This window comes from Oncorhynchus gorbuscha, unplaced genomic scaffold, assembly GCF_021184085.1.
Source record: "Oncorhynchus gorbuscha isolate QuinsamMale2020 ecotype Even-year unplaced genomic scaffold, OgorEven_v1.0 Un_scaffold_550, whole genome shotgun sequence".
Taxonomy (NCBI): domain Eukaryota; kingdom Metazoa; phylum Chordata; class Actinopteri; order Salmoniformes; family Salmonidae; genus Oncorhynchus; species Oncorhynchus gorbuscha.
Window position 1 is genome coordinate 356,911 of NW_025745378.1, and position 26,694 is coordinate 383,604.

Below are 26,694 nucleotides of genomic sequence, written 5' to 3' on the forward strand. Positions count from 1 at the left end.
ATACCACCTGCAGTACCCAACGATAACCACTGATCTAGATATACCACCTGCAGTACCCAACGATAACCACTGATCTAGATATACCACCTGCAGTACCCAACGATAACCACTGATCTAGATATACCACCTGCAATACCCAGCGATAACCACTGATCTAGATATACCTCCTGCAGTACCCAACGATAACCACTTATCTAGATATACCACCTGCAATACCCAGCGATAACCACTGATCTAGATATACCTCCTGCAGTACCCAATGATAACCACTGATCTAGATATACCACCTGCAAGATATATCACCTGCAATACCCAACGATAACCACTGATCTAGATATACCACCTGCAATACCCAGCGATAACCACTGATCTAGATATACCTCCTGCAGTACCCAATGATAACCACTTATCTAGATATACCACCTGCAATACCCAGCGATAACCACTGATCTAGATATACCTCCTGCAGTACCCAATGATAACCACTGATCTAGATATACCACCTGCAAGATTACCACCTGCAATACCCAGCGATAACCACTGATCTAGATATACCACCTGCAGTACCCAACGATAACCACTGATCTAGATATACCACCTGCAGTACCCAACGATAACCACTGATCTAGATATACCACCTGCAATACCCAGCGATAACCACTGATCTAGATATACCTCCTGCAGTACCCAACGATAACCACTTATCTAGATATACCACCTGCAATACCCAGCGATAACCACTGATCTAGATATACCTCCTGCAGTACCCAGCGATAACCACTGATCTATATATACCACCTGCAGTACCCAGCGATAACCACTGATCTAGATATACCACCTGCAGTACCCAACGATAACCACTGATCTCGATATACCACCTGCAGTACCCAACGATAACCACTGATCTAGATATACCACCTGCAGTACCCAACGACAACTACTGATCTAGATATACCACCTGCAGTACCCAGCGATAACCACTGATCTAGATATACCACCTGCAGTACCCAGCGATAACCACTGATCTAGATATACCACCTGCAGTACCCAGCGATAACCACTGATCTAGATATACCACCTGCAGTACCCAACGATAACCACTGATCTAGATATACCACCTGCAGTACCCAGCGATAACCACTGATCTAGATATACCACCTGCAGTACCCAGCGATAACCACTGATCTAGATATACCACCTGCAGTACCCAGCGATAACCACTGATCTAGATATACCACCTGCAGTACCCAGCGATAACCACTGATCTAGATCTAGATATTTAATATTGTTTCAGTAACACTACTGGTCAGATACATTTATCCATCTTCCTAGAACTAGTACACTATTTTATAACTTTGTATTGGCTTGTTTTGATGCCTACCATGAACCCTTATTCCCCATATAGTGCACATGTGGCCCTCCTCTTAACTAGTGAGAAAGAGGAAGAGGAGAAAGAGGAAGGGCATGAAGACGCTACAGAACTGGTCTGTGGCCTGATCAGAGAACTCTCCTACCTAAAGTGAGTCTTCCTCTCTTTTCCCTCCTCTCCCTCCATCCTTCTACTGCTTCACCACTTTCTCCTAGTGATGAGCTTTGACCTAATGAACTTTAGAAGTAAGCCTGATCCGCCCCACAGATCTCTGAGCTCTGATTGGCTAGATGGCTGTCTGCTCAGATGGACACATAGATAAGAAACTCTCCTTAGTTAACACAGGGGAGGAGGAGAACAAGCCCTCCTCCATCTCTTCTCTCTCTCAATTCAATGTTTCAAGTGAAATACAAAATTAACAGTAAACATTACACAACATTTCAAAAGAATAAATACATTTCAAAAGAATAAATACATTTCAAAAGAATAAATACATTTCAAAAGAATAAATACATTTCAAAAGAATAAATACATTTCAAATGTCATATTATGTATATATACAGTGTTGTCATGATGTGCAAATAGTTCAACTACAAAAGGGAAATTAAATTGGGGAAACACACTGAACCATCATCCCAACGGCCCCCAAGGGCTCATGGGTAACAGTCTTCACATAGCGGAGGCTCACTTGAAGTTAATCGGTATTTATGTTTTGACTTGAAAACTCCAGATCAGTTTGAGAACAATGATCCAAAGTATCAACCCAGATGAGAACTGAATGTTTGTCAAGTTATATGGACACAACGTTATAATAATAAAGACGGTCTATAAATCAAATCAAGTTTCATCGTGTCACATTCCCATGTTTAGCAGATGTTATTGTGGGTGTAGTGAAATGCCTGTGTTCCTACAGTAGCTCCAGCAGTGCAGTAGTGTCTAACTAAATGCCTGTGTTCCTACAGTAGCTCCAGCAGTGCAGTAGTGTCTAACTAAATGCCTGTGTTCCTACAGTAGCTCCAGCAGTGCAGTAGTGTCTAACTAAATGCCTGTGTTCCTACAGTAGCTCCAGCAGTGCAGTAGTGTCTAACTAAATGCCTGTGTTCCTACAGTAGCTCCAGCAGTGCAGTAGTGTCTAACTAAATGCCTGTGTTCCTACAGTAGCTCCAGCAGTGCAGTAGTGTCTAACTAAATGCCTGTGTTCCTACAGTAGCTCCAGCAGTGCAGTAGTGTCTAACTAAATGCCTGTGTTCCTACAGTAGCTCCAGCAGTGCAGTAGTGTCTAACTAAATGCCTGTGTTCCTACAGTAGCTCCAGCAGTGCAGTAGTAACACAGGGGAGTGTCTAACTAAATGCCTGTGTTCCTACAGTAGCTCCAGCAGTGCAGTAGTGTCTAACTAAATGCCTGTGTTCCTACAGTAGCTCCAGCAGTGCAGTAGTGTCTAACTAAATGCCTGTGTTCCTACAGTAGCTCCAGCAGTGCAGTAGTGTCTAACTAAATGCCTGTGTTCCTACAGTAGCTCCAGCAGTGCAGTAGTGTCTAACTAAATGCCTGTGTTCCTACAGTAGCTCCAGCAGTGCAGTAGTGTCTAACTAAATGCTTGTGTTCCTACAGTAGCTCCAGCAGTGCAGTAGTGTCTAACTAAATGCTTGTGTTCCTACAGTAGCTCCAGCAGTGCAGTAGTGTCTAACTAAATGCCTGTGTTCCTACAGTAGCTCCAGCAGTGCAGTAGTGTCTAACTAAATGCCTGTGTTCCTACAGTAGCTCCAGCAGTGCAGTAGTGTCTAACTAAATGCCTGTGTTCCTACAGTAGCTCCAGCAGTGCAGTAGTGTCTAACTAAATGCCTGTGTTCCTACAGTAGCTCCAGCAGTGCAGTAGTGTCTAACTAAATGCCTGTGTTCCTACAGTAGCTCCAGCAGTGCAGTAGTGTCTAACTAAATGCCTGTGTTCCTACAGTAGCTCCAGCAGTGCAGTAGTGTCTAACTAAATGCCTGTGTTCCTACAGTAGCTCCAGCAGTGCAGTAGTGTCTAACTAAATGCCTGTGTTCCTACAGTAGCTCCAGCAGTGCAGTAGTGTCTAACTAAATGCCTGTGTTCCTACAGTAGCTCCAGCAGTGCAGTAGTGTCTAACTAAATGCCTGTGTTCCTACAGTAGCTCCAGCAGTGCAGTAGTGTCTAAATAAATGCCTGTGTTCCTACAGTAGCTCCAGCAGTGCAGTAGTGTCTAACTAAATGCCTGTGTTCCTACAGTAGCTCCAGCAGTGCAGTAGTGTCTAACTAAATGCCTGTGTTCCTACAGTAGCTCCAGCAGTGCAGTAGTGTCTAACTAAATGCCTGTGTTCCTACAGTAGCTCCAGCAGTGCAGTAGTGTCTAACTAAATGCCTGTGTTCCTACAGTAGCTCCAGCAGTGCAGTAGTGTCTAACTAAATGCCTGTGTTCCTACAGTAGCTCCAGCAGTGCAGTAGTGTCTAACTAAATGCCTGTGTTCCTACAGTAGCTCCAGCAGTGCAGTAGTATCGAACTATTCACAACAATACACACAAATCTAAAAGTAAAATAATATAATTAAGAAATATATAACTATTAGGATGAGCAATGTCGGAGTGGCATTGACTAAAATACAGTAGAATAGAATACAGTAAAATAGAATACAGTAGAATAGAATACAGTAGAATAGAATACAGTATATACATATGATATGAGTAAAGCAGTATGTAAACATTATTAAAGTGACTAGTGTTCCATTATTGAAGTGGCCAGTGATTCCATGTCTGTGTATATAGTGCAGCAGCCTCTAAGGTGCAGGGTTGAGTAACCGGGTGGTAGCTTTATTGGCATAAAAAAAAGGTACCACCCGGTTTAAGGGTATACCATTTAAGGGCTCTTTTCTTCTCCTCTGCCTGAGGACATCAGTTTGGAACAGTATGTAGTTACTGTGTTTTGTAGAATGTGTTATAAAATAAATGACCACGAAGGTGAATCTTTGGTTATTGTACATCTCCTCATCTCAGTCGTGTCTCTATGAAACATGCGGCTTTAATAACTAACCAGTATGAGATGAAGAAGACAGAAGAAACCCTCACACCGCTCTTGATAGTATCACTGCTCTTCCAGGCCTTCGTCAGAGCTGCTTATCATTTGCATCCTTATTTAGACATTGCTCCGCCCACATCCGTTCAATGCATCGAATGGGGTTGGAGTTCAGGGAACACAGGCTTATGTTACCACATATAACAATGTGCATTTCATCAGTATTCTAATGAAATGTGTACATAAAAGGTATTAAACATGACTGTAGAACCACAACGAGGACGTTACAGGTATTAAACATGACTGTAGAACCACAACGAGGACGTTACAGGTATTAAACATGACTGTAGAACCACAACGAGGACGTTACAGGTATTAAACATGACTGTAGAACCACAACGAGGACGTTACAGGTATTAAACATGACTGTAGAACCACAACGAGGACGTTACAGGTATTAAACATGACTAAAACCACAACGAGGACGTTAAAGGTATTAAACATGACTGTAGAACCACAACGAGGACGTTACAGGTATTAAACATGACTGTAAAACCACAACGAGGACGTTACAGGTATTAAACATGACTGTAGAACCACAACGAGGACGTTAAAGGTATTAAACATGACTGTAGAACCACAACGAGGACGTTACAGGTATTAAACATGACTGTAGAACCACAACGAGGACGTTACAGGTATTAAACATGACTGTAGAACCACAACGAGGACGTTACAGGTATTAAACATGACTGTAGAACCACAACGAGGACGTTACAGGTATTAAACATGACTGTAGAACCACAACGAGGACGTTAAAGGTATTAAACATGACTGTAGAACCACAACGAGGACGTTACAGGTATTAAACATGACTGTAGAACCACAACGAGGACGTTAAAGGTATTAAACATGACTGTAGAACCACAACGAGGACGTTAAGGTATTAAACATGACTGTAGAACCATAACGAGGACGTTACAGGTATTAAACATGACTGTAGAACCACAACGAGGACGTTAAAGGTATTAAACATGACTGTAAAACCACAACGAGGACGTGGAAGTAAGTTTTCATAAATCGTCGGGTAGAGTGCAAGAAAAAGCATCAGAGTCATTTGAAGTCAACACAACATGAACAGGCATTTATTTGATTTAACTAGGCATGTCAGTTAATTATGAACAAATCCTTATTTTCAATGACGGCCTAGGAACAGTGGGTTAACTGCCTTGTTCAGGGGCAAAAGGACATATTTGTACCTTGTCAGCTCGGGGATTCGAACTTGCAACCTTTCGGTTAGTGGCCGAACGCTCGAACCACTAGGTACGTGGCACTGATGCACAGTGCGCAGCCTCTGCATTTATAGCTACCATTCGGAAGAGGGAATAAAAGCGCCTGGTTCACTTTATTTTGTGGCTGGCAGTTGGCATGGACCAATTTGTTGCGTAAATTGCGACCTCTCTTTTATTCAATATGTGGTGGGTTCTTAAATTCAGCTGGCAGAGCTGGGTCCGATGATAAAACATGTGTGTCTTGACAGCATCTCCCACTTTGCGCGAGTTCAAAGTATATGTGGTGGTGAACATTACAGTGTTCTTTATTTAGCTCGTGGGTCAAATTTATAGTACTCCATCTCGTGTTTTCCCCATTGCCAAATCAAGCTCCATCCACACATCGTGGAGAGTAGCGGCTCCTTAGAGTCCTATTGCGCACCTCCGCTTCCTTTTCTAGGTTGTCCGGAGTGGCATATACCGCACAGACTGAAAAACTCGCTTCTTGGAAGTCCTCTTTTTAAATGTCTCAGCGTGGAAGCTGTCCGCCTGTAGTAGAGTATTTCTGTCCGTTTCTTTTCTATACAGAGTTGTCAACAGGGTTCCATTTGATTTCTCAATCCACATATCGAGGTCATGAACACGTTGAGTGTCACATTCCATAGTGAATTTGAGATTGGGGTCAGTGTCATTGAGTAATGCCGTACAGTCTGACAGCTCTTCTCCCGTGACCGTAAGATCTGGTGGCATAGAGAAAGTCAAGATATCAGACAGGGGAGGTGATATAAATAATACTCTTTTAAAAAGAGAATGTTTTGGGATTTTCCCCCTCCAGACAATATTGCCTAAAGGTCTTAGTAATGAAAAGCCCGGGAATATGAAGCTGTAAATGTGAACATGAATTCATGCCTCCACTTCATATTACTCTGACGGTTTATCCTGCACTGTACGCGATGACTTATAAAAACTTACTTGACGGGTCATGTCATCGTTGTGGTTTTACAGTATCGTTTAATACTTTATATACACACTTTTTTTAGAATACTTATGAAATGCACATTGTTATATGTGGTAACATAAGCCTGTGTTCCCTGAACTCCAACCCCATTCGATGCATTGAACTGATGTGGGCGGAGCAATGTCTGAATAAGGATGCAAATGAAAAGCATCTCTGAGCCCAAAGCCTCGAGGCTTAATGGAAAACATCTCTGAGCCCAAAGCCTCGAGGCTTAATGGAAAACATCTCTGAGCCCAAAGCCTCGAGGCTTAATGGAAAACATCTCTGAGCCCAAAGCCTCGAGGCTTAATGGAAAACATCTCTGAGCCCAAAGCCTCGAGGCTTAATGGAAAACATCTCTGAGCCCAAAGCCTCGAGGCTTAATGGAAAACATCTCTGAGCCCAAAGCCTCGAGGCTTAATGGAAAACATCTCTGAGCCCAAAGCCTCGAGGCTTAATGGAAAACATCTCTGAGCCCAAAGCCTCGAGGCTTAATGGAAAACATCTGAGCCCAAAGCCTCGAGGCTTAATGGAAAACATCTGAGCCCAAAGCCTCGAGGCTTAATGGAAAACATCTCTGAGCCCAAGGCCTCGAGGCTTAATGGAAAACATCTCTGAGCCCAAGGCCTCGAGGCTTAATGGAAAACATCTCTGAGCCCAAAGCCTCGAGGCTTAATGAAAAACATCTCTGAGCCCAAAGCCTCGAGGCTTAATGGAAAACATCTCTGAGCCTAAGGCCTCAAGGCTTAATGGAAAACATCTCTGAGCCCAAGGCCTCGAGGCTTAATGGAAAACATCTCTGAGCCCAAAGCCTCGAGGCTTAATGAAAAACATCTGAGCCCAAGGCCTCGAGGCTTAATGAAAAACATCTGAGCCCAAGGCCACAGACCTATTTAGTGCACTACTTTAGACCACAGCCCTATATAGTGCACTACTTTAGACCATAGCCCTATATAGTGCACTACTTTAGACCACAGACCTATATAGTGCACTACTTTAGACCACAACCCTATATATAGTGCACTACTTTTCACCACAGCCCTATGGCCCCAGATCAAAAGTAGGGCACTTTTTATGAAAAACAATGATATTTGAGACAAATATGATGTGCAGAAAGGGACACCTTTTTAGGGACACCTCGCTGATAATTAAGACCCACAGGAGTCGCCAATGCAGATATTATTGTTATTATTATAGAATACATGTATAATAATACACAACCATACTATTCAACAGGGTAGAACAATAGGGTAGAGCAATAGGGTAGAGCAATAGGGTAGAGCAATAGGGTAGAGCAATAGGGTAGAGCAATAGGGTAGAGCAATAGGGTAGAGCAACAGGGTAGAACAACAGGGTAGAGCAACAGGGTAGAGCAATAGGGTAGAGCAATAGGGTAGAGCAACAGGGTAGAGCAACAGGGTAGAGCAATAGGGTAGAGCAATAGGGTAGAGCAACAGGGTAGAGCAACAGGGTAGAGCAACAGGGTAGAGCAACAGGGTAGAGCAATAGGGTAGAGCAATAGGGTAGAGCAATAGGGTAGAGCAATAGGGTAGAGCAATAGGGTAGAGCAACAGGGTAGAGCAACAGGGTAGAGCAACAGGGTAGAGCAACAGGGTAGAGCAATAGGGTAGAGCAATAGGGTAGAGCAATAGGGTAGAGCAATAGGGTAGAGCAACAGGGTAGAGCAACAGGGTAGAGCAACAGGGTAGAGCAACAGGGTAGAGCAACAGGGTAGAGCAACAGGGTAGAGCAATAGGGTAGAGCAACAGGGTAGAGCAACAGGGTAGAGCAATAGGGTAGAGCAACAGGGTAGAGCAACAGGGTAGAGCAACAGGGTAGAGCAACAGGGTAGAGCAATAGGGTAGAGCAACAGGGTAGAGCAACAGGGTAGAGCAACAGGGTAGAGCAACAGGGTAGAGCAATAGGGTAGAGCAACAGGGTAGAGCAACAGGGTAGAGCAACAGGGTAGAGCAACAGGGTAGAGCAACAGGGTAGAGCAACAGGGTAGAGCAACAGGGTAGAGCAACAGGGTAGAGCAATAGGGTAGAGCAATAGGGTAGAGCAATAGGGTAGAGCAATAGGGTAGAGCAATAGGGTAGAGCAATAGGGTAGAGCAATAGGGTAGAGCAACAGGGTAGAGCAACAGGGTAGAGCAACAGGGTAGAGCAATAGGGTAGAGCAATAGGGTAGAGCAATAGGGTAGAGCAATAGGGTAGAGCAACAGGGTAGAGCAACAGGGTAGAGCAACAGGGTAGAGCAACAGGGTAGAGCAACAGGGTAGAGCAATAGGGTAGAGCAATAGGGTAGAGCAATAGGGTAAAGCAATAGGGTAGAGCAATAGGGTAGAGCAATAGGGTAGAGCAATAGGGTAGAGCAATAGGGTAGAGCAATAGGGTAGAGCAACAGGGTAGAGCAACAGGGTAGAGCAACAGGGTAGAGCAACAGGGTAGAGCAATAGGGTAGAGCAATAGGGTAGAGCAACAGGGTAGAGCAACAGGGTAGAGCAATAGGGTAGAGCAATAGGGTAGAGCAATAGGGTAGAGCAACAGGGTAGAGCAATAGGGTAGAGCAATAGGGTAGAGCAACAGGGTAGAGCAACAGGGTAGAGCAACAGGGTAGAGCAACAGGGTAGAGCAACAGGGTAGAGCAATAGGGTAGAGCAATAGGGTAGAGCAATAGGGTAGAGCAATAGGGTAGAGCAATAGGGTAGAGCAATAGGGTAGAGCAACAGGGTAGAGCAATAGGGTAGAGCAATAGGGTAGAGCAATAGGGTAGAGCAATAGGGTAGAGCAATAGGGTAGAGCAATAGGGTAGAGCAATAGGGTAGAGCAATAGGGTAGAGCAACAGGGTAGAGCAACAGGGTAGAGCAGTTCTTTAAAGTGACATTAGACTTAACATTAAAGTCCTGTACAACCAATGTAAGATGCATCGAGGTTGAAAAGTCAAATTTAAAATAAAAAAGAACACTTCTAGATCTATTAAAGTAATTCAAATACAAGTATAACAGTGCTTAATAGTAGCTAGCATGGTAAATGAGAAATACAAAGTATTACTATTGACAAGATAACTGCTATTTTATGTGGTGTGCAGAGCGCACACCACATCTTAAAATAGCAGTTGTCTTGTCAATAGTAATTTTCTTATAATAGTTATTTTAGGCCTGTAGACCTGCAGATGTACAGTTAGATTAGAGCATGTCGTTTTAAAGTCAGGAAAACAAGTCTCAAAACAAGACAACACTTCCGTTTCCTCCCCAAAGTAGCAGGGAGAAACGTGGATAAACGTCGAATTCTGCAGTGAGAGTTTGTTGATAAGGGCGGTTTATTAGTAGACACAGTACTAGAGGTTGGGAGGTTTTACAAAATCTCACAGCAACATGTAAAGACGCAGTTAGTTTGGTCACAGACAGACAGAGACATTTACACTTTAAAGTAAAAAAAAACTACCTAAAACCCAAAATGTGTTGAAAATAAATGCACGCAAATAATCACACGTCATAAATACACAGAAATACGCGTCAATGGTTGAAAAAACACGAGAAAAAGTCAAGGAAATAAATAATAAAAATCACACGACTAACAGGAAATTACACAGTCTACAAACTTGTCAGCCTGTTCCAAACTGCGTCTAAGCTAAATATCCACTCGTAAATCCTCTTACAATTGTCCGCATACAGTGCGCTTAGAGACGCTCAAGAAAGTCTGCAAAACAACAGCCTGAAGTCTCTCCAGCGCTTCTCTAGCTCTGGTCCCACCCATCTCGCAACAACAAGTTGACTATGTTAGTAGGTCTAGAGGGTAGCACAGTAAACGGCCTGGACCAGAGCTGGCGCTTCTATGACTTGACATAGACCGAGTTGTAGGTGGTTTCCACCCGGGGACAGAAGCGCTTGGTGTGGGCTTTGGCCTTGGTGGCCCCGCATAGAGGGCAGATATATTGCCGCAGGTACGGGCACACCACGCCCCCATCCTGGTCCTTTAGACTGTGGGACCCAAACACAGACTCAGACTCCCCGTTGTGTTTGCAGAAGCTGCAGGACTGGCGCTCAGGTGATGACACCTCCTCCGGTGTCTTAGAGCGGGTCGCCTTCATTCTCTCCCTCTGGACCCGGGTGCCCGCGGAGGATCTGGACGCTGCTGTAGGGGGCTCGGGACCCTCGGTGCTGCTCGGACGTAAAGCAACGTGTTTATGCAAGGGGACGATTTCGGAATCCAGGGGTTCCATGTCGTGCCATAGGGGTGGTGTCGTCACAGGTGTTATCGGTAACAGCAAGACTCGCGGCGGAAACTCTTCAAATTCCACCATGGTCGAGCATATCCCGGAGTCATGACCCTCAACAGTTGACGGTTCTGATGTGAAGTTCCCTAACTGCATCTCCCGCACTGCGTCCGCTAGCTTCATGTAGTCCCGCCACGGTTGGAATCTCCTGTTTTCGGACTCCATGTAACGCGGTAGCTGTTGGAGTTGACAAATCATATCGTTCAGACTCCCAGCAGACTAGTGTCTGACAATCAGGATGTGCCAGAATAAAGAAAGCGGTGTCTGAACTTCTGAACAACGCGATGGGTTCAATTCATTGAGAACTCGACTAAAGGCAAGCTTGACAACATGCATCTTTGGGGTTTTCCGTGTTTTGGAAAGCAGCCAATCAGATGGTGTCGTGCGCCAGCAGTGCGGAGTCCGTGGCACGCGACAACAGCCAATCAAATGGTTTCAAACGGACACCAGCTAAATTGGCCATTTTAGAAGATCAACTATTTGGGATACAATTTTACCTCAACAATATTAAAAACTTCAAATATAACTGTTTAATCTATTCTAGGGTCTAAATAGTTAGGACTTAGATTGGAATTCTTAGTTATAATAATATGTTTTATAATAGCCTATTTTAATAAAATATCACTGAGCGGGTTGCCTTCTTGCTCTGTTAAAATTCAAAACTGCTTCGACTTCCTCGCTGTTCACTACTACCACCATTAAGTTATTGTAGCATTTCTCCTGGCTCATCGAGTCATTCCAGTAAACATTAGTAGAGAAGGAACGTGTCAAACAAATAATCTTTATTAATCACATTGAAAAACGATTTGATAAAACACAATAGAAACGACAAAAGGAACAACATACAACTGAAACAGACAATGGAAACGACATATAAAACAGCAATACTACTGAAATGACCCGTCCAGGTGAGGACCAGGGGGGGCGAACTGGAGCCTCTCTGCCCCCACATCCCAGCACTCTGACTGGACATCACTCTCACTGGACCTGCAGAGTTGGAGGGACAGGGTGGGGTAATGGCAGAATTTATTTTCTCTATATATATATATATATCACACACACCAATCTACAACAAAAATCCATCTGTAATCATATAAGATCTGTGATTACCTCAATCACTAATAAGGATTTTCCCTTTGGGGGTGATTAATAAAATATCTTACTGAAGAAAGATGACAAAGACTGGATGGATTTAACAGTTTAGTAACTAGGTCCACATCTTAAATGACATCCCATTCCCTATATAGTGGCCTACGTCTGACCAGGCCCTGGTCAATAACAGAGCACCAAATAGGGAATAGGGGGCCATTTGAGCTAGGACATGTCTGGGCCTGACCTGCAGCTGTAGGGCAGTTGGAGGGCAGAGTAGAGCTCTGGGGTGCTGGGCGTGTGAACTTTGACCTTGCCATGAACCTGCAGAGACCCCGATGACTCTAACCAGGGTATGATCCCAGACTCGGCAGAGGAGGGCGTGGCCGGCCGACAGCCGGACAAGATCATGTGATCAGAATCTGAGAGATCTGAGAGTGCACACAGGAATCCCCTGAAGTGACTAAAATACGATGCTATAGTAAAACCCGTTAGTAAAGCAATAACTATAGTTCAAACCAAACTAGTAACACTTTTGCAAATATCTAGCAGTATGTAGTGTTCATTGTTGATTATAAACTGGGTAGTTGGAGCCTAAATACTGATTGGCTGAAAGCCATGGTATATCAGACATGTACCATGGGTATGACAAAAACAAAAGTAAAATTTACATTGGTGACCAGTTTATAATAGCAATAAGGCACCTCAGGGGTTTGTGGTATATGGCCAATATTTTAAATTTAACTAGGCAAGTCAGATAAGAACAAATTCTTATTTACAATGGCCGGCCTACCGCGGCCAAACCCGGACAACGCTGGGACAATTGTGCGCCATCCTATGGGACTCCCAATCACGGCCGGTTGTGATACAGCCCGGAATCAAACCAGGGTGTCTGTAGTGACGCATCAGCCCTGAGATGCAGTGCTTTAGACCGCTGCGCCACTCGGGAATCCCCAATATACACTACATGACAAAAGTATGTGGACACCCCTTCAAATTAGTAGCTTCGGCTTTTTCCGCCACGTTCGTTGCTGACAGCTGTATAAAATCGAGCACACAGCCATGCAATCTCCATAGACAAACATTGGCAGTAGAATGGCCCAACTGACTTTCAACATGGCACAGTGATTGGATGCCAACTTTCCGACAAGTCAGTCCATCAAATTTCTGCCCTACCAGAGCTGCTCCTGTCAACTAAGTGCCGTTATTGTGTAGTGGAAACATCTAGGAGCAACAACAGCTCAGCCGCAAAGTGGTAGGCCACACAAGCTCACAGAACGGGACCACCGAGTGCTGATGCATGCAGCGAGTAAAAATAGTCTGTCCTCGGTTGCAACAGTAACTAATAAGTACCAAACTGCCTCTAGAAGCAACATCAACACAATAACTGTTTGTCGGGAGCTTCATGAAGTGGGTTTCCATGGCCGAGCAGCCGCACACAAGCTTAGGATCACCATACACAGTGGTGTAAAGCTCACTGCCATTAGACTCTGGAGCAGTGGAAACGCCTTCTCTAGAGTGATGAATCACGCTTCACCATCTGGCAGTCCGACGGACGAATCTGGGTTTGGAGGATGCCAGGAGAAAACTACCAGCCCCAATGTATAGGGCCAACTGTAAAGTTTGGTGGTGGAGGAATAATGTTCTGGGGCTGTTTAATGGTTCGGGCGCCTTAGTTCCATTGAAGGGAAATCTTAATGCTACAGCATACAATGACATTCTAGACGATTCTGCGCTTCCAACCTTGTGGCAACAGTTTGCGGAAGGCCCTTTCCTGTTTCAGCATGACAATGTCCCTGTGCACAAAGTAAGGTCCATACAGAAATGGTTTGCCGAGATCGGTGTGGAAGAACTTGATTGGCCTGCTCAGAGCCCTGACCTCAACCCCATCGTACACCTTAGGGAAAATTTAGAACGCCGACTATGAGCCAGGCCTAATTGCCCAACAGAGCCCGACCTCACTAATGCACATGGCTGAACGGAAGTAAGTCCCTGCAGCAATGTTCCAACATCTAGTGGAAAGCCTTCCCAGAAGAGTGGAGGGGGACCAACTCCATTTTAATGCCCATGATTTTGGAATGAGATGTTTGACCAACAGGTGTTCACATACTTCTGGTCATGTATATACAGTAGATGTATAGAACAAGATTTATGCTGACTCACTGAGGACGGTGCTCTCTCTCCTGTTGTGACGCTGCAACGTCCTCCCCAACGGAGAGTCAAACAGATACTGCTGCTTCACCACACAGGCCCTCTGCTGCTCAAACTCACGTCTCTACACACACACACACACACACACACACACACACACACACACACACACACACACACTTCGCTACACTTGCAATAACTTCTGCTAACCATGTATGTGACCAATAAAAAATTGAATTGATTTGAGACACTAAGTACGTAATAATCACAGTCAAACACGTCACTAAGAGGGGTTGGGTTAAATGCAGAAGACATTTCAGGTGACTGCATTCAGTTGTACAACTGACTTGGTTTCCCTCTTTCCCAAACCACCCATCCCTCTAATCTTTCTTTCAATCCAAGGAGACCGTTTTCACTCCCTCCCCCTTCCTGTCTCTCCCGTCCCTCACCTCGTGGCCCAATCGGATGGCGGCGTCGGTGAAGGCCCGTCTCTCCCTATGGAAGCTCCGCTTCTGGTGTTCTAGCTCCGCCCAGCTGTCCTGAAGCCGCTCCCACTCTTCCAGGAAGTAGCAGTCTGTCAGAGCGGCCGGGACCGGAGTGATCACACTGTCCTGGGGGAGGGGGGGAGGTAGGTAGAGATGGGGGAGGGAAGGTAGGTAGAGATGGAGGAGAGGGGATGAAAGGGGGGCACGGGGATGAACGGGGGGGGATGACACGGGAGAAGGGGGATGACACGGGAGAAGGGGGATGACACGGGAGAAGGGGGATGACACAGGAGAACGGAGAAGGGGGATGACACGGGAGAAGGGGGATGACACGGGAGAAGGGGGATGACACGGAGAAGGGGGATGACACGGAGAAGGGGGATGACACGGAGAAGGGGGATGACACGGAGAAGGGGGATGACACGGAGAAGGGGGATGACATGGAGAACCGGAGAGAAAGATAACTATGTAACTTTGTCCAACATTTCAAAGCTCGCCTTAGCTGCCAAGTTAATGCCTAAACCAGCTCAGCAGATTAACATTCCTGTGTTTCACAGGTTTGAACCCAGCTGGTCACATACGTGTGTTTCTATGAACGCCAGTCTGTGTCGGTTTCTTCAGTGACGAGCCGTAACATTGTAGCGCGTGTCGGTTTCTTTAGTAATTAGCCGTAACATTGTAGCGGGTGTCGGTTTCTTTAGTAATTAGTAACATTGTAACATTAGTAATTAGCCGGGTGTCGGTTTCTTTAGTAATTAGCCGTAACATTGTAGCGGGTGTCGGTTTCTTTAGTAATTAGCCGTAACATTGTAGCGGGTGTCGGTTTCTTTAGTAACGAGCCGTAACATTGTAGCGGGTGTCGGTTTCTTTAGTAACGAGCCGTAACATTGTAGCGGGTGTCGGTTTCTTTAGTAACGAGCCGTAACATTGTAGCGGGTGTCGGTTTCTTTTAGTAATTGAGCGGGTGTCGGTTTCTTTAGTGACATTGTAACATTGTAGCGGGTGTCGGTTTCTTTAGTAACATTGTAGCGATAACATTATAGCGTAACATTGTGCGTGTCGGTTTTTCTTTAGTAATTAGCGATAACATTATAGCGTGTGTCGGTTTCTTCCGTAATTAGCCGTAACATTGTAGCGGGTGTCGGTTTCTTTAGGAATTAGCCGTAACATTGTAGCGTGTGTCGGTTTCTTTAGTAAAGAGCCGCCGTAACATTGTAGCGGGTGTCGGTTTCTTTAGTAATTAGCCGTAACATTGTAGCGGGTGTCGGTTTCTTTAGTAACGAGCCGTAACATTGTAGCGGGTGTCGGTTTCTTTAGTAACGAGCCGTAACATTGTAGCGGGTGTCGGTTTCTTTAGTGACGAGCCGTAACATTGTAGCGGGTGTCGGTTTCTTTAGTAACGAGCCGTAACATTGTAGCGGGTGTCGGTTTCTTTAGTAACGAGCCGTAACATTGTAGCGAGTGTCGGTTTCTTTAGTAATGAGCCGTAACATTGTCGTGTGTCGGTTTCTTTAGTAACTAGCGATAACATTATAGCGTGTGTCGGTTTCTTTAGTAATTAGCCGTAACATTGTAGCGGTGTCGGTTTCTTTAGGTAGCCGTAACATTGTAGCGTGTGTCGGTTTCTTTAGTAATTAGCCGTAACATTGTAGCGGGTGTCGGTTTCTTTAGTAATTAGCCGTAACATTGTAGCGGGTGTCGGTTTCTTTAGTAACGAGCCGTAACATTGTAGCGGGTGTCGGTTTCTTTAGTAATTAGCCGTAACATTGTAGCGGGTGTCGGTTTCTTTAGTAACGAGCCATAACATTGTAGCGGGTATAGTCCACCTGTAGTAGATGCTGCTGCAGTTTGACCAACTGTTGACTCTGATCCAACTCTGTCTCTAGCTGGGCCAAGAGCTTATCCTGGTCAGTCCCCACAGCCACGTGACCTATACACACAAAAACCACTGAATATTTCTTTAGTCATAAAAACAAATCCATGTTTATCTCCTACAAGTCGCTGTGTGAGTCCAAAATGGCCCTATGTTCATAAGTGGTGCACTACGTAGGGAACACGGTGCCGCTTCATCCCCTCTCACCCTGACTCAGGAGGTCCCCTAGTCTCCTCTGCACACGCTTCATCCCCTCTCACCCTGACTCAGGAGGTCCCCTAGTCTCCTCTGCACACGCTTCATCCCCTCTCACCCTGACTCAGGAGGTCCCCTAGTCTCCTCTGCACACGCTTCATCCCCTCTCACCCTGACTCAGGAGGTCCCCTAGTCTCCTCTGCACACACTTCCATCCCTGGAACACACCCCCTGTCACATGTTCGCCCAGGGACTCCTCTGACTGGACCAGCATCTTGGCGCTGTCTGGGTCCTCTTCCTGGTCACCCACAGTGTCCAATAGGGTCTGTGGGAAAAGTGACAAAGTAGTAGCTTTCGGCCAATCAGCTCAATCCTCTCACCATACCCAGGGTTGGGTTCAGTTGCCAAATATTGCAGATAGAAATGCCATGAATAGAACTGACATGATTCCATGCATCGAGAGGCATGTTAGTTCTACATAACATGTTTATAGCTGAATGTTCAAAAATGTTCTCCCCTGCTGACCGTGCCCAAGTTTCAGTTCCCATCAGTAGCCCCTTCCTCCCACCCCAAGAGCCCGCCCCTTTCCTCCCACCCCAAGACCCCGCCCCTTCCTCCCACCCCAAGAGCCCGCCCCTTCCTCCCACCCCAAGACCCCGCCCCTTCCTCCCACCCCAAGACCCTGCCCCTTCCTCCCACCCCAAGACCCCGCCCCTTCCTCCCACCCCAAGACACCGCCCCTTCCTCCCACCCCAAGACCCGCCCCTTCCACAGCCCTTTCCTCCCACCCCAAGACCCTGCTCCATCTGTAGCCCCTTCCTCCCACCCCAAGACCCCTTCCATAGACCCTTCCTTCCACCCCAAGACCCCGCCCCTTCCATAGCCCCTTCCTCCCACCCCAAGACCCCGCCCCTTCCAGCCCCTTCCTCCCACCCCAAGAGCCCTTTAGCCCCTTCCTCCCACCCCAAGACCCCGCCCCTTCCATAGCCCCTTCCTCCCACCCCAAGAAGCCCCTTCCTCCCATGGCCCCTTCCTCCCACCCCATCTGAAGGGACTTGATAGGAAGGTTAATAAGGTGTTGCTGTACTGTTTCCACACATCTAGTCCTCTCAGATCTGTGCCAGTATGTAGGGTTGTGGGGGCTACAGCAGTGCTCCTAGTGGTGTAAAGTACTTCAGTAAAATGTAGTTTTTTTGGGGTATTTTTGATTACTTTTACAACACTACATTCCTAAAGAAAAGAATGGACTTTTTACTCCATTTTCCCTGACACCCAAAAGTACTGTTACACTTTGAATGCTCAGCAGTAGAGAACATTTTTCTAATTCACACACTTATCAAGAGAATATCCCTGGTCATCCCTACTGCCTTTGATCTGGAGGACTCATTAAACACACATGCTTCGTTTGTAAAGGATGTCTGAATGTTGAACTGTGACCGTGGCTATCCGTAAATAATTATTATACTTTGAGCTTTGACACTTGAGTAAAAGTATTTGGTTTTAAATGTACTTAAGTAGTATTTTACCGGGTGACTTGCTTTTACTGGAGTCATTTTCTTAAAAGGTATCTGTACTTTTACTTAAGTATGAAAATTGGGTACATTTTTCCGCCACCCCAAGACCCCGCCCCTTCCGCCACCCCTTCCGCCACCCCAAGACCCCGCCCCGCCTGGTCCTGGGAACCAGGATGTGTTCGTACTAAGGCACCCCTTTGGTGGAGACCTCTCCCCAGGACCAGGAAACACACCGGGAGGGGTTCCCCTAGGTACAGGTCTAGGACCAGCATCCCCTCCCCCAATCATAACCTTAAATCATTAGTGGAGGAAATGCAAAACAGTGTCTAGGGCCACCGTCACCCTGCTCTGAGCTATAGGAGCCTTCTAACCCGTTCCATGTCTGCTCTGAGCGCGTGCAGTAGCGTGGTGAGTTTGTGTCGGAGCTTCATGGCCTCCCTCAACTCCGCCTCTCGCCGCTCCAGCATCACACGTAGCGCTGCCTCCTCCTTCCTGTGGGTGGGTGGGGGGGGGGGTAGATCAGGTGCATTAGTGCTGGGATGGAACATTAGCCTGCATCTCAATTTCCTGGATCAGAATAGGTGATCTCCAGGGTTCCAACCGGAGTCCACAGCCCCAGTAGTCAACACTAGTGCACTATAAAGGGAATAGGGTGCCATTTTGGACTCTCACTACCTTCCGTTGGTCCTGGCTGGTCTGTCCCTCTTCACCTGACCTCTGGGCACCGGGTTCAACAGTTCCATGGCTACAGAGAGAGGGAGAGAGAAAAGGATGCAGTTAAGCCCCGCCCTCTTCAACATATACATCAACGAATTGGCGCGGGCACTAGAACAGTCTGCAGCACCCGGCCCCACCCTACTAGAATCCAAAGTCAAACGTCAACTGTTTGCTGATGACCTAGTGCTTCTGTCACCAAACAAGGAGGGCCTACAGCAGCACCTAGATCTTCTGCACAGATTCTGCCAGACCTGGGCCCTGACAAAATCTCAGTTAGACAAAAAAAGTCCAGTTGCCAGGCCCACAAATACAAATTCCATCTAGACCCCATTGCACTGGAGCACACAGACAATGATACATACCTTAGCCTAAACATCAGCACCACAGGTAACTTCCACAAAGCTGTGAACGAGCTGAGAGACAAGGCAAGGGCCTTCTATGCCATCAAAAGAAACTCAAGTCGACATACCAATTAGGATCCGGCTAAAAATACTGGATTCAGTTATAAAACCCATTGCCTTTCACGCTTGTGAGGTCTGGGGTCCGCTCGCCAACCAAGAATTCACAAAATGGGACAAACACAAAATTGAGATTCTGCATGCAGAATACATGTACATGCATGTACAATACAGTGTACAACGTCAAACACCAAATAAATGTATGCAGAGCAGAATTAGGTTGATACCCGCTAATTATCAACATTCAGAAAAGAGACGTTTATTTTCCCTTTTGAAATGTCTAACTTGTGAGTGTAATGTTTACTGTACATTATTGTATTGTTCACATGTGAACATGTTTTCCATGCCAATAAAGCCCCTTCAATTGAAATTGAATTGAGAGAGAGCTAATCATGTTTAGTCTGAAGGTACTTTAAAAACCTCTTAACCTCTATAGGATTGGTGGATCCCCCGCAGGACAGTTGAGCTAACGTAGGCGAATGCGATTAGCATGAGGTTGTAAGTAACAAGAACATTTCCCAGGACATATCTGATATTGGCTGAAAGCTTAAATACTTGTTAATCAAACTGCACTGTCCACTTTACAGTTGCTACGACAGGGAAAGAATACCATGGTATTGTGAGAAGAGTGCACAGTTTGGAACTGGAAAAGTTGTTAAACAAATTAGGCATATTTGGGCAGTCTTGATACAACATTTTGAACAGAAATTCAATGATTCATTGGATCAGTCAAAGTTTACATACATTATGGCTTTTCTCTTGCATTTCAAAGTAACAGTTTTCTCCATTGTATTACCTTTTACCAGATCTAATGTGTTATATTCTCCTACATTCATTTCACATGTCCACAAAGTGTTTCCTCTCAGATGGTATCAGGAATATGCATATCCTTGCTTCAGGACCTGAGCTACAGCCAGTTACATTTGGGTCATTTTAGGCAAAAATTGAAAAAAAAGGGGGAAGATTCTTAAAGCCAATAAGAAAAAGTTAAATATATTACTGTAATTTATTTATAAGGACTGAATGCTAAGGTTACCTTAGTTGCAAGCAAATTCAATTAGCACTGAAGTGTGACATGAGGTGTCAAAGCTCATGAGCCCAACAACAGCAGGAGAGTTTCACAGCCTCCCCCACCCAAATGCAGCGGCCCTTGAAGCCCTCTCCCTCTGTGCAGAGGTCATTACAATAGGTAGGTAGAAGGAGAGTGGTAGAATGGTGTGTGGGTTTAGGATTAGGAGACATTTAGAGAGAAAGATTGAGTGGGATGGAATATGAGAGGACACATTAAAGTGTGAGAGAGATGGTTAGACAGAGATCCTTACAGGCGCCTCTCTCTCTGTGTCTCTCTGCAAGTTGGGTTAGTCTCTCCTTAAGTCTGGCGCTGTGCTGCTCTCTACGCCTCAACTCTGACCCCTGCTGATTACACCGACACTGCAGGCTGGAACCCTTCAGAGTGTGTGAAATAGATAAAGAGGGAAATGGTTATTCATCAACATGGTTGATATTTTCCATCAAACTCATGATACATGAGACACACCTTCTCTCTCTCGCGTCTCAGTGCATCCTGTAGTCTGGCAACGTGCTGATTTCTCTCAACCAGTTGCTCCTGCGAACAAAACACTTTCTTTTTTAATCAACCCATATTTTACCAGGTAAGTTAACGGAGATCACATTCTCATTTACAGCAATGACCTGGGGAATGGAGGGGGGTATGAATGAGCCCTTTCTAAACTGGGGATGATAAGGGGGCCATGATGGTATGAGGGCCAGATTGGGAATTTAGCCAGGACACCAGGGTAAACACCTCTACTCTTATGAGTCCCATGGGATCTTCTTGCCTTGTCTCTCAGATCGTTCACAGCTTTGTGGAAGTTACCTGTGGCGCTGATGTTTAGGCCGAGGTACATACACATCCCATCCGAAAGACAGCACAGGGCAATATCCCCTATCACTGCCCTGGGGCATTGGGATATTTTTTTAGACCAGAGGAAAGAGTGGGGCCTATTGGTCCTCCAACACCACTTCAGCAGCATCTGGTCTCCCATCCAGGGGCCAGATGCTTGAGAAGCCAGGGATGCAGGGTGCTATGCTGCTGGCATGAGTTGTTAACACAGTAAAACACACTATTCTATCACTCGCATTCTCACCTGACTGACTCTCAAACCCACAATGTTCATTTGTTAAGTACACACACCACACACAAGCTTACCCAAAGGGAGGGCCCTGTCTCTCTGTGCTCGTCCCTGCCAGACCACCAGGAGGCATGGAGAGACAGGTTACTGAGACGGGGGCTAGGCTCCCCATGGACCAGGAGTGTCCTGGAGAGACAGGAGAGAGGAGAGGGGGGGTTGGTCCCCATGGAGGAGAGTAGGGGGTTGGAGGGGTGGAGACAGTAGAAAGGGGAGGGGTTGGATGGTGGTATGAGTAGAGAGGGGGTTGGATGGTGGTATGAGTAGAGAGGGGGTTGGATGGTGGCATGAGTAGAGACGGGCAGGGGTTGGATGGTGGTATGAGTAGAGAGGGAGGGGGGGGGGGCAGAGGTGGTAAGTGATAATTTTTTATTTAACTAGGCAAGTCAGTTAAGAACAAACAATTATTGACAATGACAGCTTACACCTGCCACAGAGCACCGCCCTGTGGGACTCCCAATCATTTCCAGTGAGATGAGGGAGAGGTATATACAGTGGACTTGGACTGAATTAGGTTCCGGTACTCATTATGGGTGACTGTACTGTTTATATGTAGGTGCAGGAGCTCCACAATACTTCTGAACTAATATTCTAGAAGAGGAACAGCAGGTGTGTGTTAATATAAAGATTTACCTGAGCTCTCCTGTCGTCTCCTCTGGGACCCTGCTGCCCGTCCCTGCCCACATCTAGACGCCATCTGTGTTAACGGTAACGAGCTTAACAGGTATTCAGGTGTGTGTGTGTTGTGTTGGCCGATCTCCCTGAGCAGAGAAGTTTGCTACTTCACTTGGCAGCCATCTTTAATTACCAGCTGGCAAGTGCAACCAGGTGCTAGCATTTCAGCTAATCAATAACCTCATTGATTGACATGCTCACGCCACTCTTTTTTCATACTGTTTGGTCGCGTTCCTCGGCTCAGACGTTGCTGACGCATAACAGATCTTACCATGCATGGATAGGTATTTTACGTACGCTATACAAAAGTATGTGGACACCCAAATTATTGGATTTGGCTATTTCAGCCACACCGGTTGCTGACAGGTGTATACAATTGAACACACAGCCATGCAATCTCCATAGGAAACATTGGCAGTAGAATGGCCTTACCGAAGAGCCCAGTGACTTTCCACACAGGATGCCTCTTTTCCAACAAGTCAGTTCATCAAATTTCTGCTCTGCTAGAGCTGCATGTGCTGTTATTGTGAAGTGGAAACGTCTAGGAGCAACAACGACTCAGCCACTAAGTGGTAGGCCACACAAGCTCACAGAACGAGACCCCTGAGTGTTGAAGTGAAAATTGTCTGTCCTCGGCTGCAACACTAACGAGTTCCAAGCTGTCCCTGGAAGCATCGTCAGCACAATAACTGTCCCTGGAAGCATCATCAGCACAATAACGGTCCCTGGAAGCATCGTCAGCACTATAACTGTCCCTGGAAGCATCGTCAGCACAATAACTGCACAATAACTGTCCCTGGAAGCATCGGTCAGCACTATAACTGTCCCAATAACTGTCCCTGGAAGCATCTGGGCAGCACAATAACTGTCCCTGGAAGCATCGGCAGCACAATAACTGTCCCTGGAAACATCGGCAGCACAATAACTGTCCCTGGAAACATCGGCAGCACAATAACTGTCCCTGGAAGCATCGGCAGCACAATAACTGTTCAGCACAATAACTGTTCGTCGGGAGCTTCATGAGTTCCAATGGCCGAGTACACAATGCCAAGCGTCGGCTGGAGAGGTGTAGCCGAGTACACAATGCCAAGCGTCGGCTGGAGAGGTGTAGCCGAGTACACAATGCCAAGCGTCGGCTGGAGTGGTGTAAAGCTCTCCGCCAATGGACTCTCTCAGGTCAAACCTGGGTTTGCCGGATGCCAGGAGAACGCTACCTGCCTGAATGCAGTGACAACTGTAAAGTTTGGTGGAGGAATAATGGTCTGGGGCTGTTTTTCATGGTTTGAGCTATGCCCTTTAGTTGAACTGAAGGGAATTCTTAACACTACAGAATACAATGTGTATCAGCTAACCACATTATAGCAATCTGGTACCCGAGCACAGTCGATGACATAGCCCGCAACCATTGGTTGATGCATGCAACATCTGAGCAGGGGAACACGACCTATATGTGTAAAAGGATTGGAGAAATGGAAGCCATTTTGATTTCTGACAATCCATTTAAAATGGCTTGGAATAAAAAGACGTAGGCCTATAATAGTGTGTAATGTAAATGTTGATTATCTATATCAAGGATGTCAAAAACTCTAATCCTGGAGAGCAGTAAAGTACAAGGCAAGAGTGAAAAGCAGCAGACACTCGGCCCTCCAGGAATTGAGTTCGGCACCCTGATTTATATTCTAGGGCAGACGTATTCAACTCTGACCCTACGAGGAGCCTGCTGGTTTTCTGTTCTACATAATAATGAATTGTGCCCACATGGTGTCCCAGGGCTAACTCAGTCCCTGATCAGAGGGGAACCACCCACATGGTGTCCCAGGGCTAACTCAGTCCCTGATTAAAGGGGAACCACCCACATGGTGTCCCAGGGCTAACTCAGTCCCTGATTAGAGGGGAACCACCCACATGGTATCCCAGGTCTAACTCAGTCCCTGATTAGAGGGGAACCACCCACATGGTGTCCCAGGGCTAACTCAGTCCCTGATTAGAGGGGAACCACCCACATGGTGTCCCAGGTCTAACCCAGTCCCTGATTAGAGGGGAACCACCCACATGGTGTCCCAGGGCTAACTCAGTCCCTGATTAAGGGGAACCACCCACATGGTGTCCCAGGGCTAACTCAGTCCCTGATTAGAGGGGAACCACCCACATGGTGTCCCAGGTCTAACTCAGTCCCTGATTAGAGGGGAACCACCCACATGGTGTCCCAGGGCTAACTCAGTCCCTGATTAGAGGGGAACCACCCACATGGTGTCCCAGGTCTAACCCAGTCCCTGATTAGAGGGGAACCACCCACATGGTGTCCCAGGGCTAACTCAGTCCCTGATTAGAGGGGAACCACCCACATGGTGTCCCAGGGCTAACTCAGTCCCTGATTAGAGGGGAACCACCCACATGGTGTCCCAGGTCTAACTCAGTCCCTGATTAGAGGGGAACCACCCACATGGTGTCCCAGGGCTAACTCAGTCCCTGATCAGAGGGGAACCACCCACATGGTGTCCCAGGGCTAACTCAGTCCCTGATTAGAGGGGAACCACCCACATGGTGTCCCAGGGGGAACCACCCACATGGTGTCCCAGGTCTAACTCAGTCCCTGATCAGAGGGGAACCACCCACATGGTGTCCCAGGTCTAACTCAGTCCCTGATTCCCAGAGTCCCTGATTAGAGGGGAACCACCCACATGGTGTCCCAGGGCTAACTCAGTCCCTGATTAGAGGGGAACCACCCACATGGTGTCCCAGGGCTAACTCAGTCCCTGATTAGAGGGGAACCACCCACATGGTGTCCCAGGGCTAACTCAGTCCCTGATTAGAGGGGAACCACCCACATGGTGTCCCAGGTCTAACTCAGTTCCTGATCAGAGGGGAACCACCCACATGGTGTCCCAGGTCTAACTCAGTCCCTGATCAGAGGGGAACCATCCACATGGTGTCCCAGGGCTAACTCAGTCCCCGATTAGAGGGGAACCACCCACATGGTGTCCCAGGGCTAACTCAGTCCCTGATTAGAGGGGAACCACCCACATGGTGTCCCAGGGCTAACTCAGTCCCCGATTAGAGGGGAACCACCCACATGGTGTCCCAGGGCTAACTCAGTCCCCGATCAGAGGGGAACCACCCACATGGTGTCCCAGGGCTAACTCAGTCCCTGATTAGAGGGGAACCACCCACATGGTGTCCCAGGGCTAACTCAGTCCCTGATTAGAGGGGAACCACACACATGGTGTCCCAGGGCTAACTCAGTCCCTGATCAGAGGGGAACCACCCACATGGTGTCCCAGGTCTAACTCAGTCCCTGATTAGAGGGGAACCACCCACATGGTGTCCCAGGGCTAACTCAGTCCCTGATTAGAGGGGAACCACCCACATGGTGTCCCAGGGCTAACTCAGTCCCTGATTAGAGGGGAACCACCCACATGGTGTCCCAGGGCTAACTCAGTCCCTGATTAGAGGGGAACCACCCACATGGTGTCCCAGGGCTAACTCAGTCCCTGATTAGAGGGGAACCACCCACATGGTGTCCCAGGGCTAACTCAGTCCCTGATTAGAGGGGAACCACCCACATGGTGTCCCAGGGCTAACTCAGTCCCTGATCAGAGGGGAACCACCCACATGGTGTCCCAGGGCTAACTCAGTCCCTGATTAGAGGGGAACAACAGAAAGAATGCAGTGGAACTGACTTCCAGGTTCAGAGTGGAGTCTGAGGGTTCTACAGTAAAGGATCACCTTCTCCCTATAAAATGGATGGGGCTCATTAAATACTTAATATTACCATGAGACAGTCCACATACATTAGAAATCTGAGAATGCACACAACTGTATATTAGGAAGAATCCATACAATATATATAAATTAGAAAGCTGACTTGTTCTCCAGGAATGTTTAATTTGCCTCTTTGGAGGGCATTTCTGTTTGAACGTTTTATTTATGGGGAAATGGAAGAAAACAAAGAGATGAAAACAAAACCATTAACATTTTAGACCGTTTGACCAAACAGAAGATGATGTCTTTATCTCAGGGATGGGTAACTCCCTAACAGAAGATGTAGGGGGCTGAGTCTTTTTCTCAGGGATGGGCTAACAGAAGAGTCTTTTTCTCAGGGATGGGTAACTCCCTAACAGAAGATGTAAGAGTCTTTTTCTCAGGGATGGGTAACTCCCTAACAGAAGATGTAAGAGTCTTTTTCTCAGGGATGGGTAACTCCCTAACAGAAGATGTAAGAGTCTTTATCTCAGGGATGGGTATCTCCCTAACAGAAGATGTACGGGGACTGAGTATTTATCTCAGGGATGGGTATCTCCCTAACAGAAGATGTAAGAGTCTTTATCTCAGGGACGGGTATCTGCAGTCCTCTGGGACCTGATTAGTGTCACACTTCTCCTCCAGCTCGTTACTACATCCA

General features: G+C 46.6%; 2 protein-coding genes across 2 annotated transcripts; both read right to left on the reverse strand.

Annotated features, from left to right (window-relative positions):
• Window positions 1–9,971: 9,971 nt before the first annotated feature.
• On the reverse strand, window positions 9,972–11,285 carry LOC124018573 (nanos homolog 3-like). The gene has a single exon (XM_046333907.1). The coding sequence runs from the start codon at window positions 11,142–11,144 to the stop codon at window positions 10,503–10,505; it is 642 nt and encodes a 213-aa protein (XP_046189863.1). The 5' UTR covers window positions 11,145–11,285; the 3' UTR covers window positions 9,972–10,502.
• A 428-nt stretch (window positions 11,286–11,713) lies between these two features.
• Window positions 11,714–21,670, reverse strand: LOC124018572 (afadin- and alpha-actinin-binding protein-like). The gene is made up of 11 exons (XM_046333906.1): window positions 21,638–21,670; window positions 20,966–21,034; window positions 20,751–20,874; window positions 18,929–18,998; window positions 18,625–18,745; window positions 16,911–17,064; window positions 16,498–16,601; window positions 14,636–14,797; window positions 14,199–14,310; window positions 12,283–12,466; window positions 11,714–11,933 (listed from the first exon to the last, which is right to left on the reverse strand). The coding sequence occupies exons 4-11, from the start codon at window positions 18,994–18,996 to the stop codon at window positions 11,834–11,836; spliced, it is 1,005 nt and encodes a 334-aa protein (XP_046189862.1). The 5' UTR covers window positions 18,997–18,998; window positions 20,751–20,874; window positions 20,966–21,034; window positions 21,638–21,670; the 3' UTR covers window positions 11,714–11,833.
• Window positions 21,671–26,694: the final 5,024 nt, after the last annotated feature.